This window comes from Lycium barbarum, chromosome 9 (genome assembly GCF_019175385.1).
Source record: "Lycium barbarum isolate Lr01 chromosome 9, ASM1917538v2, whole genome shotgun sequence".
In the NCBI taxonomy this organism is placed as follows: Eukaryota; Viridiplantae; Streptophyta; class Magnoliopsida; order Solanales; family Solanaceae; genus Lycium; species Lycium barbarum.
The window spans coordinates 23,614,568-23,632,738 of record NC_083345.1 but is presented as its reverse complement, the minus strand read 5'-3'; the positions used below and the strand labels follow the sequence as shown (position 1 = coordinate 23,632,738).

The 18,171-nt window shown below is 36.8% G+C and overlaps 1 protein-coding gene across 1 annotated transcript; it reads left to right on the top strand.

Annotated features, from left to right (window-relative positions):
* Window positions 1-10,330: 10,330 nt before the first annotated feature.
* On the top strand, window positions 10,331-12,235 carry LOC132610168 (probable indole-3-pyruvate monooxygenase YUCCA8). Its single transcript, XM_060324456.1, has 3 exons — window positions 10,331-11,078; window positions 11,181-11,552; window positions 11,681-12,235. The coding sequence occupies exons 1-3, from the start codon at window positions 10,428-10,430 to the stop codon at window positions 11,903-11,905; spliced, it is 1,248 nt and encodes a 415-aa protein (XP_060180439.1). The 5' UTR covers window positions 10,331-10,427; the 3' UTR covers window positions 11,906-12,235.
* Window positions 12,236-18,171: the final 5,936 nt, after the last annotated feature.

The following is an 18,171-nucleotide window of genomic DNA, read 5'->3' as shown; positions in this document are numbered from 1 at the left end:
GTCTGATAAATTATTTTGACACTCGGAACGACTTCAGGAAGGTTATGCTTCTGTAAATTATTATGATGTCCGAAATGCTTTTATTATGATCCCGTCCGACTTCATTGGATGTGTTTGTCATTAATATGCCTCATCGAGTCTCTGAAAATATTTATGATATTTTAACTGCATTTAGTTTCTCACTACTCTATTCGTGGATGCCCCAATGATTCCCACACTGAGCCCGGGCCAGGATATGTTGTCAAGCGTAATCCCCTGCATTGTTCGCCGTGCCTCGATGTGAGGGGGCAGGTATACGCGTACATGGGTTTGTGGAGTATGTTGTGCCATGTACGTTTGTTCTGATATGATTTACTATGGCCATCTGATATGACATATTGTGTTATGGGGTTATGCCCCTATTTTGATTCTTCTGTGTTGTGGCACCAGCGTCGGGAGGGTGACCACGTTCTGTCTGCCGAGTCCCTTGGCAGGGGCCGGATTTGATATGACATATGTTTCTGTACACACTCCGCATGTTTTGAAAATATATATTTGATACCTTGTATTTTCTGTTTACTTTCTGTACATTATATACCAGTTATGATTTTGTTTCTGCAACTCAGGCTTTACATATTCAGTACATATTTCGTACTGACCCCCTTTCCTCGGGGGCTGCGTTTTCATGCCGCGCAGGTACTGACGACAGGTTTGCTGATCCGTCTGTCTAGGATATCTTTTCCGCCATTTGGAGCGCTCTTTTATTCAGAGCCATCTTTTGGTACAGTCTGTCACTTCTATATGTGTATATTCTCGTTCATGGGTACGGCGGGGCCCTGTCCCGCCATATGATTCTGTTGGTCCATTTAGAGGTCTGTAGACATGTTTGTGGGTTGGGATCTTTCTGTACAGATATGTGTATGTGTTGTGTTTGGGCGATCCCCTTCGTCGCGGCGGCCGGTCCGCATATATCTAGATGTTGCTTTGTTGGCCCTGTGAGGCCTTTGTTGGTATTTTCTGCGTGCAGGGTATTTGGGATAGTCCGTAAAACAAAGGAAACTCTGCCGAAATTTTTCTGGAAATTATCTAAATTTAGAATAAAGCCTTGTTGGCTTCTGCCATATACTAGAATGCGTTTCAGTGCCCAGATCGGGCACTAGTCACGGCCTACGGGGTTGGGTCGTGACAAATGTGATAACCAATTTTATTGCTAGTAAACTTCAGGTTTACTACGATTTATAACAATTACGATCTGGGATAAATGGTGCAATCATGTATAACCTCTTCAAGAGACTTTAATTTATTTTTCATAATCAGATATTATTTGAACACTGTTGGTGTCATGATACTCGTAAACAAACAATTATCTCTTCTGGAGTCCTTGATTTTTGTATCACCAAATATTGCGTAGATACTGCTAGTATCATGGGAAAAAAATTGGTTAGACACTACTGGTGTCATGAAAGAAACAGTAATTAAATGGACATTATAAATTGTAAATTACGAAAAGTAAACATTAAGTTCTAACTTCAGTATTTCAAATATCTCCTTCAAGGAGACTAGCCATTAACATCTGAATATTTTGTATCAAAACAGCAACCACATAGTAATCACACCCTTCAGGAAAGGGATACACCAATGTTTATTTCCTTCAAGGAAATCAATAACAACTAACCATAATTTATCAATGTGGTTATAGTAGAAATCACTTTACTCTGCTTCCTTTTTCTTTAAAATGATACTTTAATAAAATTATTCAAGATGTTTCTATATACGATAGGTACGTGTTGCAATGCTTTAATTTCATACCACACAAATAAAATGTATATTCCTTGTATTTTATCTCTCTAAGAGATAGGTTGTGGTATTTTCTTCATTCACTTCGGGAAATGAATCCTGATTATTCAAATGTGCTTGCTATACGACATTTATCAATAACTCGTTATTTTCCTCAAGCACAAGAAGATATTGCTTCAGAATATTTCTCAAATATTTTACCGATTCTTTCTGCTTCATGAGTAAAGTTTAAAGTTTTACCACTTCGGGAGTAAAGTTTAAATGTTTACTACTTCGAGAGTAAATTTTAAGGTCTTACTACTTCAGGAGTAGATCTCAGAGTTATTTACTACTTCAAGAGTAAATTTCAGAATTCTACTACTTGAGGAGTAGAGCTCGGAGGTTACAACATTCGGAGTAGAGTTCAAAGTTTGCTACTTCGGGAGCAGATTTATGAGTTTACTACTTCGGGAGTAAAGCATAGAATATTCGAAATATTTCTTCTCAATTATTCTACCTCTTCTGGAGTTGAGTCGTGATTTCTTCACAACCAAGAGCACGTCTGTATTGATAAGTTTTACTAAATATTATCACATTCACTTCAGGGAATGAATATATTTTTTTTAGCTTTTATCAAAAGTTCTCATTCTTCAGGAATAGAACACAATCATTTGAACGTGTCTTAAGTATATCAAACCGAAATAGGTTAGAGCTTCTTTCAAAATATTGCTACTTCAGGAGTAAATTGAGGCATATATATGATGTAGATACTTTTCTCTAACACATCTTCAACTGTAGCCATAGTAATGCATAGAAAATATTGTCCCTTCTGGTGATCATAAACTTAACAAGGTAATACTAAATAGATAACAAAAATTACCTTTGAAAGTGACGAATTCTGCTGATACTCGAAGACAACCAAAGAACCATAAAATTAATGTCCAACAACTATGGAGATTATGGCAACAAAATTTTCAATGAACATCAAACGAGGAGTAATATCCAAGAATTCTATGTCTGTAGCTTATTAATATTTCCAAGGTATCAATACCTTTTCTTTCAATACCACTGAGATCTACTTATTGTTAACACCACTAGAATCAACAAAATAAGTAACACAGAGATTATCACCATCAACTAATGGGTGATGATATATATCCCACCCATTTTGATATATCATTCATCATTCAGCTTAAAGATACGGATTCAAATTCGACCATAATTACTTACCTGGAAATTGGTTTGAGAATGGTACTCTCACCGCTCTACGAATCTTTAAACCAATGCACTTTGATCGTTTCAAAATATTTGCTCAAGGTAGAGTCTCGTGCTGATAACGTGTTATAAAATGAAGCTAAAGAGTCACAATATTAAAGGATGAAAACCATAGAAATAGAATGACAAAAGAGGAGAGATTTTTACTATTCTTCCAAAATGTGTTACAAGTGTATTTCATATGAAAACTTATGCCTCTATTTATAGTGCTACATATGCATTCAATATATGAGAAAATGGAGGAACCATTAAGATGGTGGAGGAAAATGGAGGAACCATTAAGATGGTGGAGGAGAAGCATTATATTTGTGTATTGGACATCCATAATATATTTCATAACATTTACAACATTGTGCAGTACCAGTAACAAACTTTTTATTTAATTTTAATTAGATATCTTCTTTAAATATTGGGATCCAGAAAATAATTTTAAATCAGTACTACATATAATTCATTCCCATTGAGAGGAAGCTTTTTCTACAACTAATAATTATTCTCAACCCGGTACTTCCACAACTAATTATTCTCAACCCGGTACTCACCAAATTAATACCATCATCTACGATTTGGTGAAACTGGAATTGTCGAAGTGATAATAAATATAGAGAAGAAGTGATTGTTGTTATATCATACATACGTATAGGAGTAGTAATTATTGGACTATAGAAAAACACAACATCTCCCATTCTTGAAATTTTATCTAAATGTTATAAACGTAAACGTAGCAAGTACGAAAATAAACATGCCATGGTCGGTCTGCCCATTAAGCATCTTCGACAATTATTACTTAGTTCATACACTTCTCAATAAAATTCACATACTAACTCTTAAAGATACAGTGGGAAAAATAAACTAAAAAAAAAAAGGAGTTAAACCTGAGTCGAGAACCAAAATAGCCTCAGAAAAAAGGTTTTGAATCAAACTACCTCAACAAAAAAAAAAAATTACAAAACTGTCTTTAGCGCAGTATATTACGGCGCTAAAGCGATCCCCGTCATTTTTTTCCGGCCCTTTTGGTTAACCCTTCTTTCATTACACTTTTTAACGTGCTTTGACCATAGATTAATCATGCTTCAGGACCCCGAAACTTCAATATTTTATATAGAACCTTACTTATTTTTGTGCGATTAATAAGGTAGGCTCAATACATCAAGGATAAGAAAATCTTCGGATGGCCGTTTTAGTGGTTGAAAAGTGCTCGAACGCCATTTTCGTTTGAAGGCTTGATGTCATTAGCTTTAAGTTCTTTACGAATACTTAAACTTGTTCATTTAAGTTTACAATTTTTTAGGCAAAATTGCAGCATTTATACAAATCTCAAAATAATTAAATTGCATCATTCATAACAATATGAAAATACTTAAACTTGTTCATTAAATAAGAAACCCAAACTTTTTAAAATACAATCATCAAAGAAAGAAAAAAACTTAAAAAACATTCATCAATTAATGTCCTTGAGTTGATCTTCCGCCACCACCGCGAGATGTGCCACCACGGCTAGATCTACCACCACAAAAGTTTCCTCCACCACGAGAGGTATTTCCACCGCGAGATGTAGTTTGACCACCATGTCGTAAGGGACACTTGTGCTTATCATGACCAACATAATTGAAAAATGAGCTTTTTCGAGCGTATCTCCCTGGTGGAACATCCATTTCATTATGAATACGGGAGTATGCTTTCTTTTTGAATTTACGGATAAATGCTTTATTTGCAATCATTGAAAATGGATCCGGTGGCCAATAACTCTCACTACCAAGTGGGTAGAACCTTCCAGCATACGTTCTTGCATAATTTTCAACTGTATATTCCTCAGCCATGTACGGAGAGACGTTCTTTCCCATTGCGATAAAACACTTAAAGGCATGAGAACATGGCATGTGATATGATTGCCACTTGCCGCATGTGCATGTTCTTGGAATCTCACAAATTGTGTGGACGTTACCTTCTTTACCTTAGTGCACACTTGTTGTGAGTTCAAATATGCGCTCTGCAGAGTTGTACTCCATCCGGTCATGTTTCTGAGCCTTATATTTGTGGTACTCGAACAGTTGTGACGGTTTTGGCATCCATCTTAGACCTGCTGCTGCATGTGCTTTGGCCTCTTTTGATTTATTGACGAACCACTCCACAACTTGCTTAAAAGTCATTCTCACCATTGCGGTGATGGGTAGTCCATGTGCAGATTTCAACAAGCCATTGAATGACTCAGAGGTGTTTGTTGTCAGCATACCCCATCTCCTACCTTCATCCTGGTGTAATGTCCATTTGTCTTTATCAATTGCATTCAACCAGTGGAAGGCTTCCTCATTCACCCGCCTAATAATTTCCATCTGCAGGTTAAACTTCTTCTCCTGATGCTCTGTTGCAGCCACCCACATCCAATTATAAAGTGCTGGGGTTCGATATGCCTTTTGGAAGTTTGCCTTCAAATGCCTTAAAAAATAACGATGGTAGGCAAAGGGTGGCTGCCACCCCTGCAAATTGAACATATTGTGCAATATGCCAGCATTTCTATCTGAGATCACACATATTCCCATGCGATCCTTAATAACGTGTTGCCTTATATAGTCCAAAAACATACCCCACGTACTAATGCTCTCATTAGCTGCAAGAGGGAATATAGCTCCATTTGCATACATTCCAACTGTAATTAGCAGCTTTATGTCGTATACCCCGTGCACATGTGTTCCATCTATTGATATTACAGGCCGACAATGAGCAAAACCATCAATGCTTGGTTTGAATGCCCAAAGCACAAACTCAAAAATATTACTGGGCACACCAGGCTTCGATTTGAGCTTCCATTCAACAATAGTACCATGATTGAAGTGTTGTAGAGCCGCAATGTATCTCGGTAACTTCTTGAAAGAGCCCTCCCAATTGCCGTAGACTATCTCATGTGCACGCCTACGCCCAAGATACGTTTTCCTCCTACTAACAGTTTTGCTATATACTTTCAGGACGACTGTAATACAATCTTTAATAGGGAACCTGAAAAAGTTGAAATATAAGCATATAGCAACGAGGAACAGTATATTAACACCAAAAATAAAATAAACTTAGGCGAAGGGGATACCTTGGGTTTTTTCCAATGTCTCCAACTAATACACGAGCAATCATATTGGTATCTAGATTGCAATGATCATCTGGGAGGTCACCCATATCACAAGTGTGCTTTGTGTAGAACTTTGAAATAGCACATCTTTTCAGCAGTTTCCTTACCACGGAGCATCCATTCGCAGCCTTTTCGTGTGGAATTGTCAACTTTAAACTCCCTCATCCCCCGGATGCAATAAATCTTAACGGCCCTATGCAATGATTTTTTCAAGCTGAAAATCATGCCTTTTTCAATATGAGCCTTTTGTATTAAAAGATCCACTGGCTCTTTCCACGAACTTCGCCGAATATGATCATCATCCCTAGTAAAGACAAAGGCATCTGGGCAATCTTGAAGGTGATCAAGATAGGGGATCTCATCGGAATGCCACTGAATCGGGGTCAACTTTTGCTGTTGAAATTGGCTTTGCAGCTGAACCGGAGTCGACTCTTGTTGTTCAAATGGTTGCTGTGAATTCAGTTCCTCCTGGTGTGCCGGACTGTTCATCATGTCTTGCAACAATTCTACTTGATATTGAGGATTTGTTCCAACCTCATCCTCATCGTCACTTTCCTCCGCATTAGGTATTTCCTCACTATCGCTGGATGATGTCACTATATAATTCGGATAATCCGTACCATCCATAGCAGGTCTTTGCCGATAATTTGGTGCAACCACCACATTCTCGCTACATAAGAAATTAGAGTATTTTAACTACTACACATCAAATGATACTATTGATGTTAAAAAAAATAGACGTACCGATAGTAATCAACTGCACCGAAACTTGAGGAAGGACCATCGTTTTGAGTAGTTGGATAGGCTGAGGATGTTCCAATGTGATTCATCCATCCCGATTGAGGAGACCGTCCGATATGATCCATATCGGGTGTATAACCCCTAAATAATATAATCGACTTCATTAGTAGCATTCAAGTGCCACTACACATCATCATTATTACTATTATTATTATTATTATTATTATTATTATTATTATTATAATAATAATAATAATAATCATAATAATAATAATAATAATAATAATAATCATAATCATAATCATAATCATAATAATAATCATAATAATAATAATATAATAATAATAATAATCATATTATTATTATTATTATTATTATTATTATTATTATTATTATTATTATTGCAAAAAATGAGCATTTACCACTGCCTATCAAATTGCTGACTTAAACTATCCAGAGGCATTTGGCTCGTCAAAATGCTTTCATAAGTACTCATTTCAGGGTAATTGTGTTCATAGGTAGGTTCCGCTTGAGTGACTTCGGCCTGAATTCTAGACGGGGCTTCCCGACGAGGTCTATTTCGGGCTTTCCGAGGAGCCTTAGCCATGAATTCTAGTCGATTAATGGGGACCTTCTCTATGTACATTTTAAGGACGTTTAAAGTTATGCATTGCCTATAATCATAAGGCACCTTCAAATAATCAGTCAAAGAATCATCGTCTTGAATGTACCACTGTCCATAACTAGTTATACTTTGCGGCGTAAATGACATTGGATATTTTCCAATTATATTTAAATCAAAATCACTCCTACTAACTTGTAGTCTATTATACAAGGCTTGGAGTAGTTTTGAGAATTTTAAGTCAAGTGGAAACTTAACATGTTATTTCTAGGGAGAATCATAGCGCAAATTATTTTCCTCGAATATAATTTGTCCGTCCCAGAATAAAAAAACTCTAATTTTTGGAACATCTTCCATTTTTTGACTAATTTAGGAGGAATACAAAATGCAAAAACTGGATGAAACTTAGAATTTATCTTAAAAATTGGATGAAACTTAGAATTTTTCCCCTTATTCGAACTCTGTATTAATAAGATTTGAAGTTTGAATATTGAACCAACGCATGCATGCAATTAATGTCTCTTGTAGTGTTACGTCAAATCAAATTAAGTACGGAGTGTTGCATAACGCATGAATTAACCGCGCTATGTCAGGCCGTGGCAGAATAGCGCAGTAAAATACTGCGTTATTCTGACATAACACATTAAATGACTGTGTTGTACAAGTATAATACAGTAAATTACTGCGTTATACTGTCATAACAGAGTATTTTACTGCGCTATACCGCTGCAACATGTTGTTACCTCAACTATCATACAGAAAAGCGTCATAATTCGAATCAAACTTTAAGTGTTATATAACGTAGTTTGACGAATAGTTACCAACCACACAAAATTTCACACAAAATTGAGTTACTATGTCATTTTTTGACCAATTTAGAGATATTAATCGTGTTATATCGTTCACTCCAGAAAACATATTCGACGCAATGGGTAGGACATGGGAATTGGGTGAAGATTTTGAATACTCAAACAACCCTAACAACAGATTCAATCGAGAATACAATAATAAAATGAGAGAGGAGTGGGATTGGCGTGTTAGGGAGACTGCAACACTGGAGCAAAAGATAGCGTCAGTAGGGCTTAAACGCCCAAAAAAAGGTGTTATGTCAATGCCTCATGGAACTCCACAAGAGTATAATTTTTCTTTTAACTGTTTTCGCGAAGAGAACAATCGGATGCAAATACGTTACCTTAGGGTAGAATATGGTATACATGGTAGCACAAGATTTAGATCCAAGTAGGATTCGAACTGTGAGATGTCTGATGAAGATTAATATTTTTTTATATAAAGTAAGTAGGTAGGGTAATAAAGACCCCCCCCCCCCCAACTAGGAGTACATGGGGGTTTGCAACTATATAAGTAGCATTTTCTTTTGTTATTAGACTACAACGTATTTAATGTCGAGTAGTAGAAACTCAACTTGGTCTTTACTTCTTCCAAAAGAACCAAATAGCAGTGATGATGAGAGTTCAAATCATAGCAGTTTTTCGAGCGATATCAGTGATTTCAAACTAGATGAGCTAAATCCCCACCTTCTTATAGAGCGTAAAAATGATTTCTGCAGTGTGAAATAGTCAGATCCGTGAGAATATTATTGCGGTTTATGCCAAGAATGGTCACATCGGCTTGCCGTATCAGAACGTCTTGTTCGTGACTTGAAAAAACTCAACGCTCCAATCCCAACAAGGTACTCCATAACCATGCCTCAAGTAGGTCCGGAAACTTGTGAGCTTGCTGTGCAAAGGATTAGAAAAGAAAACAACAGAATGTTGGCAAGACGATGCAGATTTTACCTGCTAAAGTTGGCTGAAGAATAAGCATCATCAACCGGTTGAGAACTAACAGCTACTGAAAAAAGATGTGTCTTAAGGAACCGCCAATATTTTTCTGAGGACGATATTGAGGACTTGTATTCTGATGATGATTAAGAATGTTGTGATTTTAGTTTTAAGTTTAATTTATGATGATGTTGTTATTTTGAAGAATATTAGTATGTTTAGTTTTTCATCAACTCACGGGCATGATTGATGAATGTATTTTTTTTTATGATTGTATTTTTACTACTTTTGATTTATTATTAATGAACAAGTTTAAGTATTCGTAAAGAACTTAAAGCTAATGACACCAAGCCTTCAAACGAAAATGGCGTTCGAGCACTTTTCAACCACTAAAACGGCCATCCGAAGATTTTCTTATCCTTGAGGTATTGAGCCTACCTTATTAATCGCACAAAAATAAGTAGGGTTCTATATAAAATATTGAAGTTTCGGGGTCCCGAAGCATGATTAATCTATGGTCAAAGTACGTTAAAAAGTGTAATGAAAGAAGGGTTAACCAAAAGGGCCGGAAAAAAAAGACGGGGACCGCTTTAGCGCAGTAAATTACTACGCTATAGCAGTTAACGGTGCCGTCCCCGTTTCCCCGTTAACTGCTTTAGCGCAGTAATTTACTGCGCTAAAGGCAGTTTTGCAACTTTTTTTTTTTGTTGGGGTAGTTTGGTTCAAAAACTTTTTTCTGAGGCTATTTTGGTTCCGGACTCGTTAAACCTCCCCCTCCCCCTCACCCCCACCCGCAAAAAGCCCACCCTCTTGAAATACAAAAATCGAAGTGTATTATTTGAGTAAGATCCAATAATTTATTGGTTAAGTATTAAATTAGCAACAAAAATAGAGAGCAGACTTTTGCTTATGATTTGAGAAATGACATTAACTCCCCCACCTTCTATCACATGCAGTTTCATGTGTCACTACCCAATACTTACTTCTATATAAACATCTCTCCCTCCTCCTTTCTTCATTCAAACAAACAACTTCCAAATTGACTTATCTCTTTCATTACAACAAAACAAATACTACTACTACTACATTCTTCAATTCAGAAAAACCAAAGTTCAAATTCAAGAAAACAGCAAAAATGTTTAGTTTCTCAGATAACGATTTCTTTGCTCGTCGATGTGTTTGGGTAAATGGCCCTGTTATTGTAGGTGCAGGTCCATCAGGACTAGCTGTGGGTGCTTGTTTGAAAGAACAAGGTGTCCCTTGTGTAATCTTGGAAAAAGCTGATTGTATTGCATCATTATGGCAAAAGAAAACTTATGATCGTTTGAAACTTCACCTTCCTAAACAATTCTGTCAATTACCCAAATTTCCATTTCCAGAACACTACCCTGAGTACCCTACAAAAAGTCAATTCATTGAATACCTTGAAAATTATGCCAAACACTTTGAAATTAAACCACAGTTTAACGAATGTGTTCAATCTGCTAAGTACGACGAAGCTTGTAAGTTGTGGAGGGTTAAAACTGTTTCAGCAAATGACTCTGAAGTTGAGTACATTTGCCAGTGGCTTGTTGTCGCTACTGGTGAAAATGCTGAAAGAGTTGTGCCTGAAATTGATGGCCTTAAAGAATTTGGTGGTGAAGTTATTCATGCTTGTGAATACAAGTCTGGTGAGAAATTTAAAGGAAAGAAAGTTCTTGTTGTTGGTTGTGGAAATTCTGGCATGGAAGTTTCACTTGATCTTAGTAACCATGATGCTCAACCATCTATAGTCTGTCGTAGCTCGGTAAGTAATTAATACCGTACACAACTTTTAAATGAGATGGTCACACAGTTTTAACAGAGTTTGGATTCTAATATTTCTTTTGTTCTTTTTTTGTTTATTCAGGTTCATGTTTTGCCAAGAGAAATTTTTGGGAAATCAACTTTTCAGCTGGCTATGTTATTGATGGCATGGTTACCACTTTGGCTAGTTGACAAGATTTTACTTATTTTGACATGGTTTATTCTTGGAAACATTGAGACATATGGACTAAAAAGGCCATCAGTTGGGCCATTAACACTTAAAAACACACAAGGAAAAACCCCTGTTCTTGACATTGGTGCCTTGGAAAAAATCAGATCAGGAAAAGTTAAGGTTGTCCCTGGAATCAAGAAGTTTAATTGTGGCACTGTTGAACTTGTCAATGGTGAAAAACTTGAAGTTGATTCAGTTGTTCTTGCCACGGGCTATTGCAGCAATGTTCCTTACTGGCTACAGGTGAGAAAATGTATATTTGAAAGTTCTAGAAGTTTTTTTAAAACAAAGGAAAAGAAAAATATTATTTTAGATTCTTGAACAGTTGACTAATATATATATATTATTATTATTTTTGTTATGTTATACAGGAAAGTGAATTTTTCTCCAAAAATGGGTACCCAAAGGCACAATTCCCTAACAACTGGAAGGGAAAATCTGGGCTATATGCAGTTGGATTTACAAAGAGAGGGCTGGCTGGTGCTTCTGTTGATGCAATTAGAATTGCAACAGATATTGGCAAAGTACACAAAGAAGATCTGAAGCAAAAGAAGCAAAAAGTACCAACACATAGACGTTGCATCTCAACCTTTTAATTAATTTCAAGTGAACAAATCGTAAAGAAGAAGAAGAAGAATAAAATCTCAGAAAATTCCCTTCTTTTTTAATTCACAGGGAATATTAAGAGAAAGAGATGTAAAATAATTGTGTAAAGAAAACATATACAAAAAGCCAGAAGATTAGCCATAGGTTTCAGCCCTCTCCAAAAAGCTCAAGTTTTGATATAAATTGGGCGTTTTGTATCCAAGGATGTAGAGGCGATTTAGTAAAATCCTCTTTTCTTTTATTTGTTTTGTATTGACATTTCACATAAACTTGTACAATCACTACTGATGTATTAATTTCAATGACAAATTCCTTTACAAGTTTAACTTTTGTGCATCTACAATATTTAAGTTTTCTTACGCCAAGAGTCATACAACTTATCGTAGATAAATATTGTATACAATAAGTTTGAGTCTTTTATCTTGTTTGCGAAAATTTCTTCATACTTAACATACACATTTTGTAGAACTTAATTATGTCCTCCTCTCTTAATGTAGAATCAGGCCGATCGATCTACTATTAGACACACAATAGGGAGAAGGGATTTGTTGAAACACCTTTCGCTAGTATTAGAATAATCAAGTTTGAGTTGACCTACTATAACAAATCACTGTTCATTACAACAAATTACAAGCACGAAAAAATAACTCGGAAAAAGTAACCTTATATAATTTGTTTAAATTACTCTAATAGTGTACTTATTCTTTACACCGTAAATATACATATAATTTGAATCCTTCCTCTATAGCTTATCAGTTTTCTTTGCAAATTAAGTACTGATGTCGACGATACAATTCGTGAGATTAAAATGATAAGCTTGTAGAAAGAAAGAAAACGAGATCTTTCTAAATAATTTTGGGTGGCAGTATAGTACTGCAATGGAATACTTGAATGAAGAAAACGATTCTTCAATTTGCCCTTTTTGTGCATACTTAAAGGGATGTGGTAAAGTATGAAGGAGTATTACAAAAGGAATGTACCACTTCTCAAGTTCCTTTCAAGTCTCAGTCGGTACAGTTATGAGTTCTGAATTTTGACAGCACCTACTCGTTATTTCAACACTCTTTTGGGTACATATACGCACTTGTATATTGGTATATGTCTTGGTATATTTAGTTAAGAAGCTTTAAGAGAAAGGTTTAAATTTGATATAGTACTTTGAAATTGTTCAATTTTATCACTCGTTATAATTTTGGTTCATTTATACCGTTGTCGTTAGCAAATTGTCTCGTATTTATCCTTGACATTAACAAAGCTCCGACATGAAATAGGGGACTCCACGCATCCAAGTTCTTCGGAAAAAGAAGATACAAGTATACTCTCAACTTTGACTACTATTTAAGACAACCCTGATCAAGTTGAAGCTCGTTCATGACCAAGGGCAAAAACAGAACTTTTTCTAAAGGTATAAGTAGAATTAGACCCCGAGCTAGGGTAAAATTGCTCAATTTATTACATGGGCAAATGACCCTTTCCACAAAGATGTCAGGTGAGTATTGACTCGACAGTATATACGTTTTTTACATCATCCAGTAAAATTTTACAACAATTAATAACTTTTTTTTTTAAAATCAAGAATGATGGGTGAGTTTGGTATGAAGGAAATATTTTTAAATCTTTTCATGTTTGGTTCGTCAAACTAATTTGAAGAGAAAATAAGTTCTTTAAAACTCAGAAAAATGACTTCTCCACTGAAATAGGGAAATCAAATTTCATAAGTTTCATTTAACATTGATTGTCTCCTTCCCATCCCCAATATCTCAACCAACCCCAGCACCCCGCTCCTTCCTCCACTCCCCCCCGTTGGCTCAACGACCTCCAAACCTCCATTCCCCATCTCCCTGACCTGATTCAACCCCTCGCCCCTACCCCTATATATAGTGTTTGCCTAGAAAATGTTTTCCTTCGCATCAAACATAGATATGGCAATTTGAAAATTAAATAGAGTGACAACCTGCAATAATCAGTTAATTTAGATTAATATTGTAAAACTTTTTTACATGTGTATACGACTTAAATCCTATTTAAAATACCATGACTTTGTGAAAAAAACCAATTCTATATTGTAATTAGTTCCCTTAAGCCTCAATATTTTCTGTAGGGCTCATGTGATATCACTAATACCATTTCTTTCTGATCATCTTATGTCCTAAACAATGTGATAAAATACTCAAGAAAAAAAAAGGAGGGTGTAAGAGAAATAATGTAGCCGGTTCCTTCAGATCATGACAAATCGAACTTGTTAAGATTTGAGCAATTGTATTTGTAGCTAAGAATAAATGAAAAGGAATAGTCCAAGTGTGATTGTTAACCAACTTGCCCAATGATTAAATGCATTTAAGCAATGATGAATAGGCCTTCTACATGGAACCAAAGATTTGACATCTTTCATACATCTCACTGATCATATCATAATTATTATTATTCCTTTCCAATTTATTCCAGAAAGAGTTGCACATCAGATTGCTTTCATTCTTAATAATGATCATCTCATTATACTAGAGTTTGACTTAGCTTTATATTCATAAATAAACTAGCTACCATCAACTCTCTGTTTCTAGCACATGGACTGACTCATGCCCTTGGTGAAAATTTTAGCGCTGGTATATCCTTCTCCTCTATTAACTACAACAACAACAACAACAATCCAGTGAAATCCCACAACGTGGAGTCTGGGGAGGATAGAGTGTACGCAGACCTTACTCCTACCAAGGTAGAACGGCTGTTTCCGAGAGACCCTCGGCTCTATTAACTATGCATTATAAATTGGAAAAAGACAACAAACTTTTTATTTTGTATTACAATATGCTGTCATCATGTTAACTTGTCTGAAATTATCTTACACCACTCTACAACAACAATAACAACAACATACCCAGTGTAATTCTATAAGTGGGTCTGAGGAAGGTAGAGTGTACGCAAATCTTACTCCCTTCGGAGGTAGAGAGATTGTTTCTGATAGACCCTTGGCTCAAGAAAAGCAATTCAAAACAGGTCAGAAAAAGAAATAATGAAAGTGAAAAAGGCATGTCAAATCACTTGAAAAAAGAAAAGGTAACTATAAGAAATAACAAACATAGACAGAAAAACATCTTACACCACTCTAATACTATAACAAGACCAGTGTCAAAAGAAACCAAGGATAAAAGAATAAAATGTTTCGACTACATATGGCGTCAACCGGATTCGAACCGGAGACCTTCAAGGTGTTAGACTGACGTGATAACCAACTACACCACGACACTGACCTGCTGATAAGTTTCGGCATGCATTATAGAATTTTATAAACGAGTGTGGTCCCAAATTCTCATTTATGTGGTCCACGATAACCTTACAGCTCAAACAGAGGCTTCTCCCAATCGATATTTCACTCTACTGTCAAGATTGGTTAATAAATTATTTAATTTTGCTTGTCGTTATTGTAGATGACGAAATTTTATTAAAAGTAAATCCACAAGAAATTCGAATTATATTAAATCCAAAATATATTCGTCCGAACAAATATTATGGGCTAATATAATTGGATTAATTGCTTAAGTCCAATTGGTATGGATTTAATTGAAAGACCAATTCAATTGGGCCAGCTAGTCTATCTTGTCGGACTTCACATGATGAGCCCACTCTATTAGCCCAAGGTCCATGCCACGTGTCAAATGACGTGGCGCGCCAAGTCAAGTCAAGGACCAATAAAATCATGTCACATGCATAAGTGACGCAGCATGTCAAGTCAATAGAAGAACCAATCAAATGTCGCCAAGTGTTCAAATGACATGGTTCAACCAATCATATACAAACCCTAGCTCTCCCCTGCAATTATAAATAGGGGTCTTCACAAAGCCAAAAGAAAAAAAGAAGAAATATACATAGAGAAGCTCTCAGCCGCAAGTCTTCCGCATACTAAGAAGTCTTCGCTCCAAGTGGTGAGCCGCAAGTTTCCATATCTCTACGTTTGTGATTAAAGCTCGGCTCCGCATTCATAGTGAAACATCAACAACAAGTAATTCGTCTATTCAAGAACAAGCAAAGCCCTTGATTGACGACTGTATCGTGAGGAGAAGAATCAGAGGATTACATCTTTTTATTTAAGATTTCATAAAGATTGTAACCACCGCACAAATTCTTGAAATCAAATATTATTCTTTGTCGCTATTTTTCTTGTCTTGATTATTATTTTCAAGAACGAAAGATTAGTCGCTACAAATTTGGCACGCCCAGTGGGACCATCTTTACCTCTCATCTCTTCTCTCCAATAGTCGAACTTCAAAAACACTAAGATGGCTTCCAAGAAGGTCAACTCGAAATCCGCATCCGCAAAAACTGCCGGATCCAAATTCTCCGTTGCTGTTGAAAGTATCCTAGATGTTACTGAGGGGAGCATCAGACCTGTCACAAGGAACCAAGCCAAATTGCTAGGGCAACGAGTTCCGCAAGCACAACCTGAATCTGCTGTCATCTTTGGTTCGTCTTTCGCAAACATCACAGAAGAAGGGGAGAATGTCGCCAAAATGGTGGAGAGGGTTCTTGCCCAACTTAGTTTATCTAAGCCCAAGAAATCCTTCAGGCAAGCTGATGATGATGTCTTGAGCACTGGATCTACTCCGCATAACATGTCTGCATCCTATGTTCGCGAAAATCTGTGTTATTCTTCTTCATCTATGATGGTGATGCATGCGATGATGACCAATGCTTCAACTGTTGAAGAACAACTCGCGAGCTTGACAAAGGCAATTGGAGACTTGACCAAATATGTGCAAGATCAAGATAATCGAATTGTCAAGTTAACAGACAGGTTTGATAGTGTGATGGAGGGGGATTCGAGTCATGCCCCTGGAAAACGTCCGCAAGCACAAGAAAGGATTGAATCTCCTGCAAAACAAGTGGAACATGCTTCAGAAATTCAAGTTTCCTCTGAAGGGATGATTCCAATCAATCAAATAAAGGAGTTCATCATGAGGACCATCAAGGATAAATATGATGTTTCTGCAAAATCATCCCTTACATATGCGAAGCCGTACACTGCAAGGATTGATAGCTTGAAGATGCCTGCCGGTTATCAACCCCCAAAATTTCAGCAGTTCGATGGTAAGGGAAATCCGAAGCAACATGTGGCACACTTCATTGAAACATACAACAACGCTGGAACATATGGTGATTACCTTGCCAAACAGTTTGTTCGTTCCCTTAAAGGTTATGCTTTTGATTGGTACACAGACCTTGAGTCTGGTTCCATTGATAGTTGGGAGCAAATGGAGCAGGAGTTTCTCAACCGCTTCTATAGCACAAGACGCACCGTAAGCATGGTGGAACTTACAAACACTCGCCAGCGAAAGGAAGAACCAGTTATTGACTTCATCAACCGATGGAGGCATGCAAGTCTAAACTGCAAAGATAGACTTAGCGAAGCTTCGGGAATAGAGATGTGCATTCAAGGTATGCACTGGGATCTCACCTATATCTTACAAGGCATAAAGCCTAAGACTTTTGAAGAATTGGCCACTCGTGCTCATGACATGGAGTTAAGCATGGTGTCAGTTGGAAGTGAAGCACCGCCGGTCTATGAATCCCGCAAAGGTAAAGACAAGCAAGAAGTAAAGAAAGTGGGGAGATATTTTTCCAAGGCCGAAAAGAAAGAATCCATGAACGTTAATGTTGAGCCTGTGAAGTTCACCACTAAAGTAAGCAAGAAGCAGAGCGTAAAGACAACTTCTTTAGAGGATAGAGCGAACAGAAAACCAACTTTGAAGGAGATGCAAGAGAAGGATTATCTATTCCTTGATTCAGACGTTTCTGCAATCTTTGATGAACTTCTTGGGCTGAAACTTTTTGAGTTACCCGAGATGAAACGGCCAAGTGAAGCAGGGAGAACTGATGAACCGAATTATTGCAAGTACCACCGGTTGATCGGCCACCCTATCGAGAAATGCTTTGTCTTCAAGGATAAAGTTATGGAGTTAGCCCACGAAGGAAAGATTTCACTTGAAGATGAGAAAGAAAGTGCAAACCAAATTGGTGTCACAATTAGCTCGCTCGATCCAGTCATGACCTGCAACTTTGTTGAAGGATATGGAGAGAAAGACATCTCGAACATATGTCTGGCAGGAATGATTAAGTTTGGAGACTTCGAACCAGTTAATGTGAATGAAATATTTTCTCTTCTTACACCGAGCGATGTTGTGTCAGTAGAAGGAGGACCGTCTGAAGAAGAAGAAAACCAAATTGGTCATCTTGATGATGGGGGTTGGACTCTCGTAACTCG

Excerpts from the sequence above, each read along its gene's own strand:
- LOC132610168 (XM_060324456.1), top strand. The coding sequence starts at position 10,428 with ATGTTTAGTTTCTCAGATAACGATTTCTTTGCTCGTCGATGTGTTTGG. Across the intron at positions 11,079-11,180 it reads CTATAGTCTGTCGTAGCTCG|GTTCATGTTTTGCCAAGAGA; the intron begins GTAAGTAATTAA and ends TTGTTTATTCAG. Across the intron at positions 11,553-11,680 it reads ATGTTCCTTACTGGCTACAG|GAAAGTGAATTTTTCTCCAA; the intron begins GTGAGAAAATGT and ends TATGTTATACAG.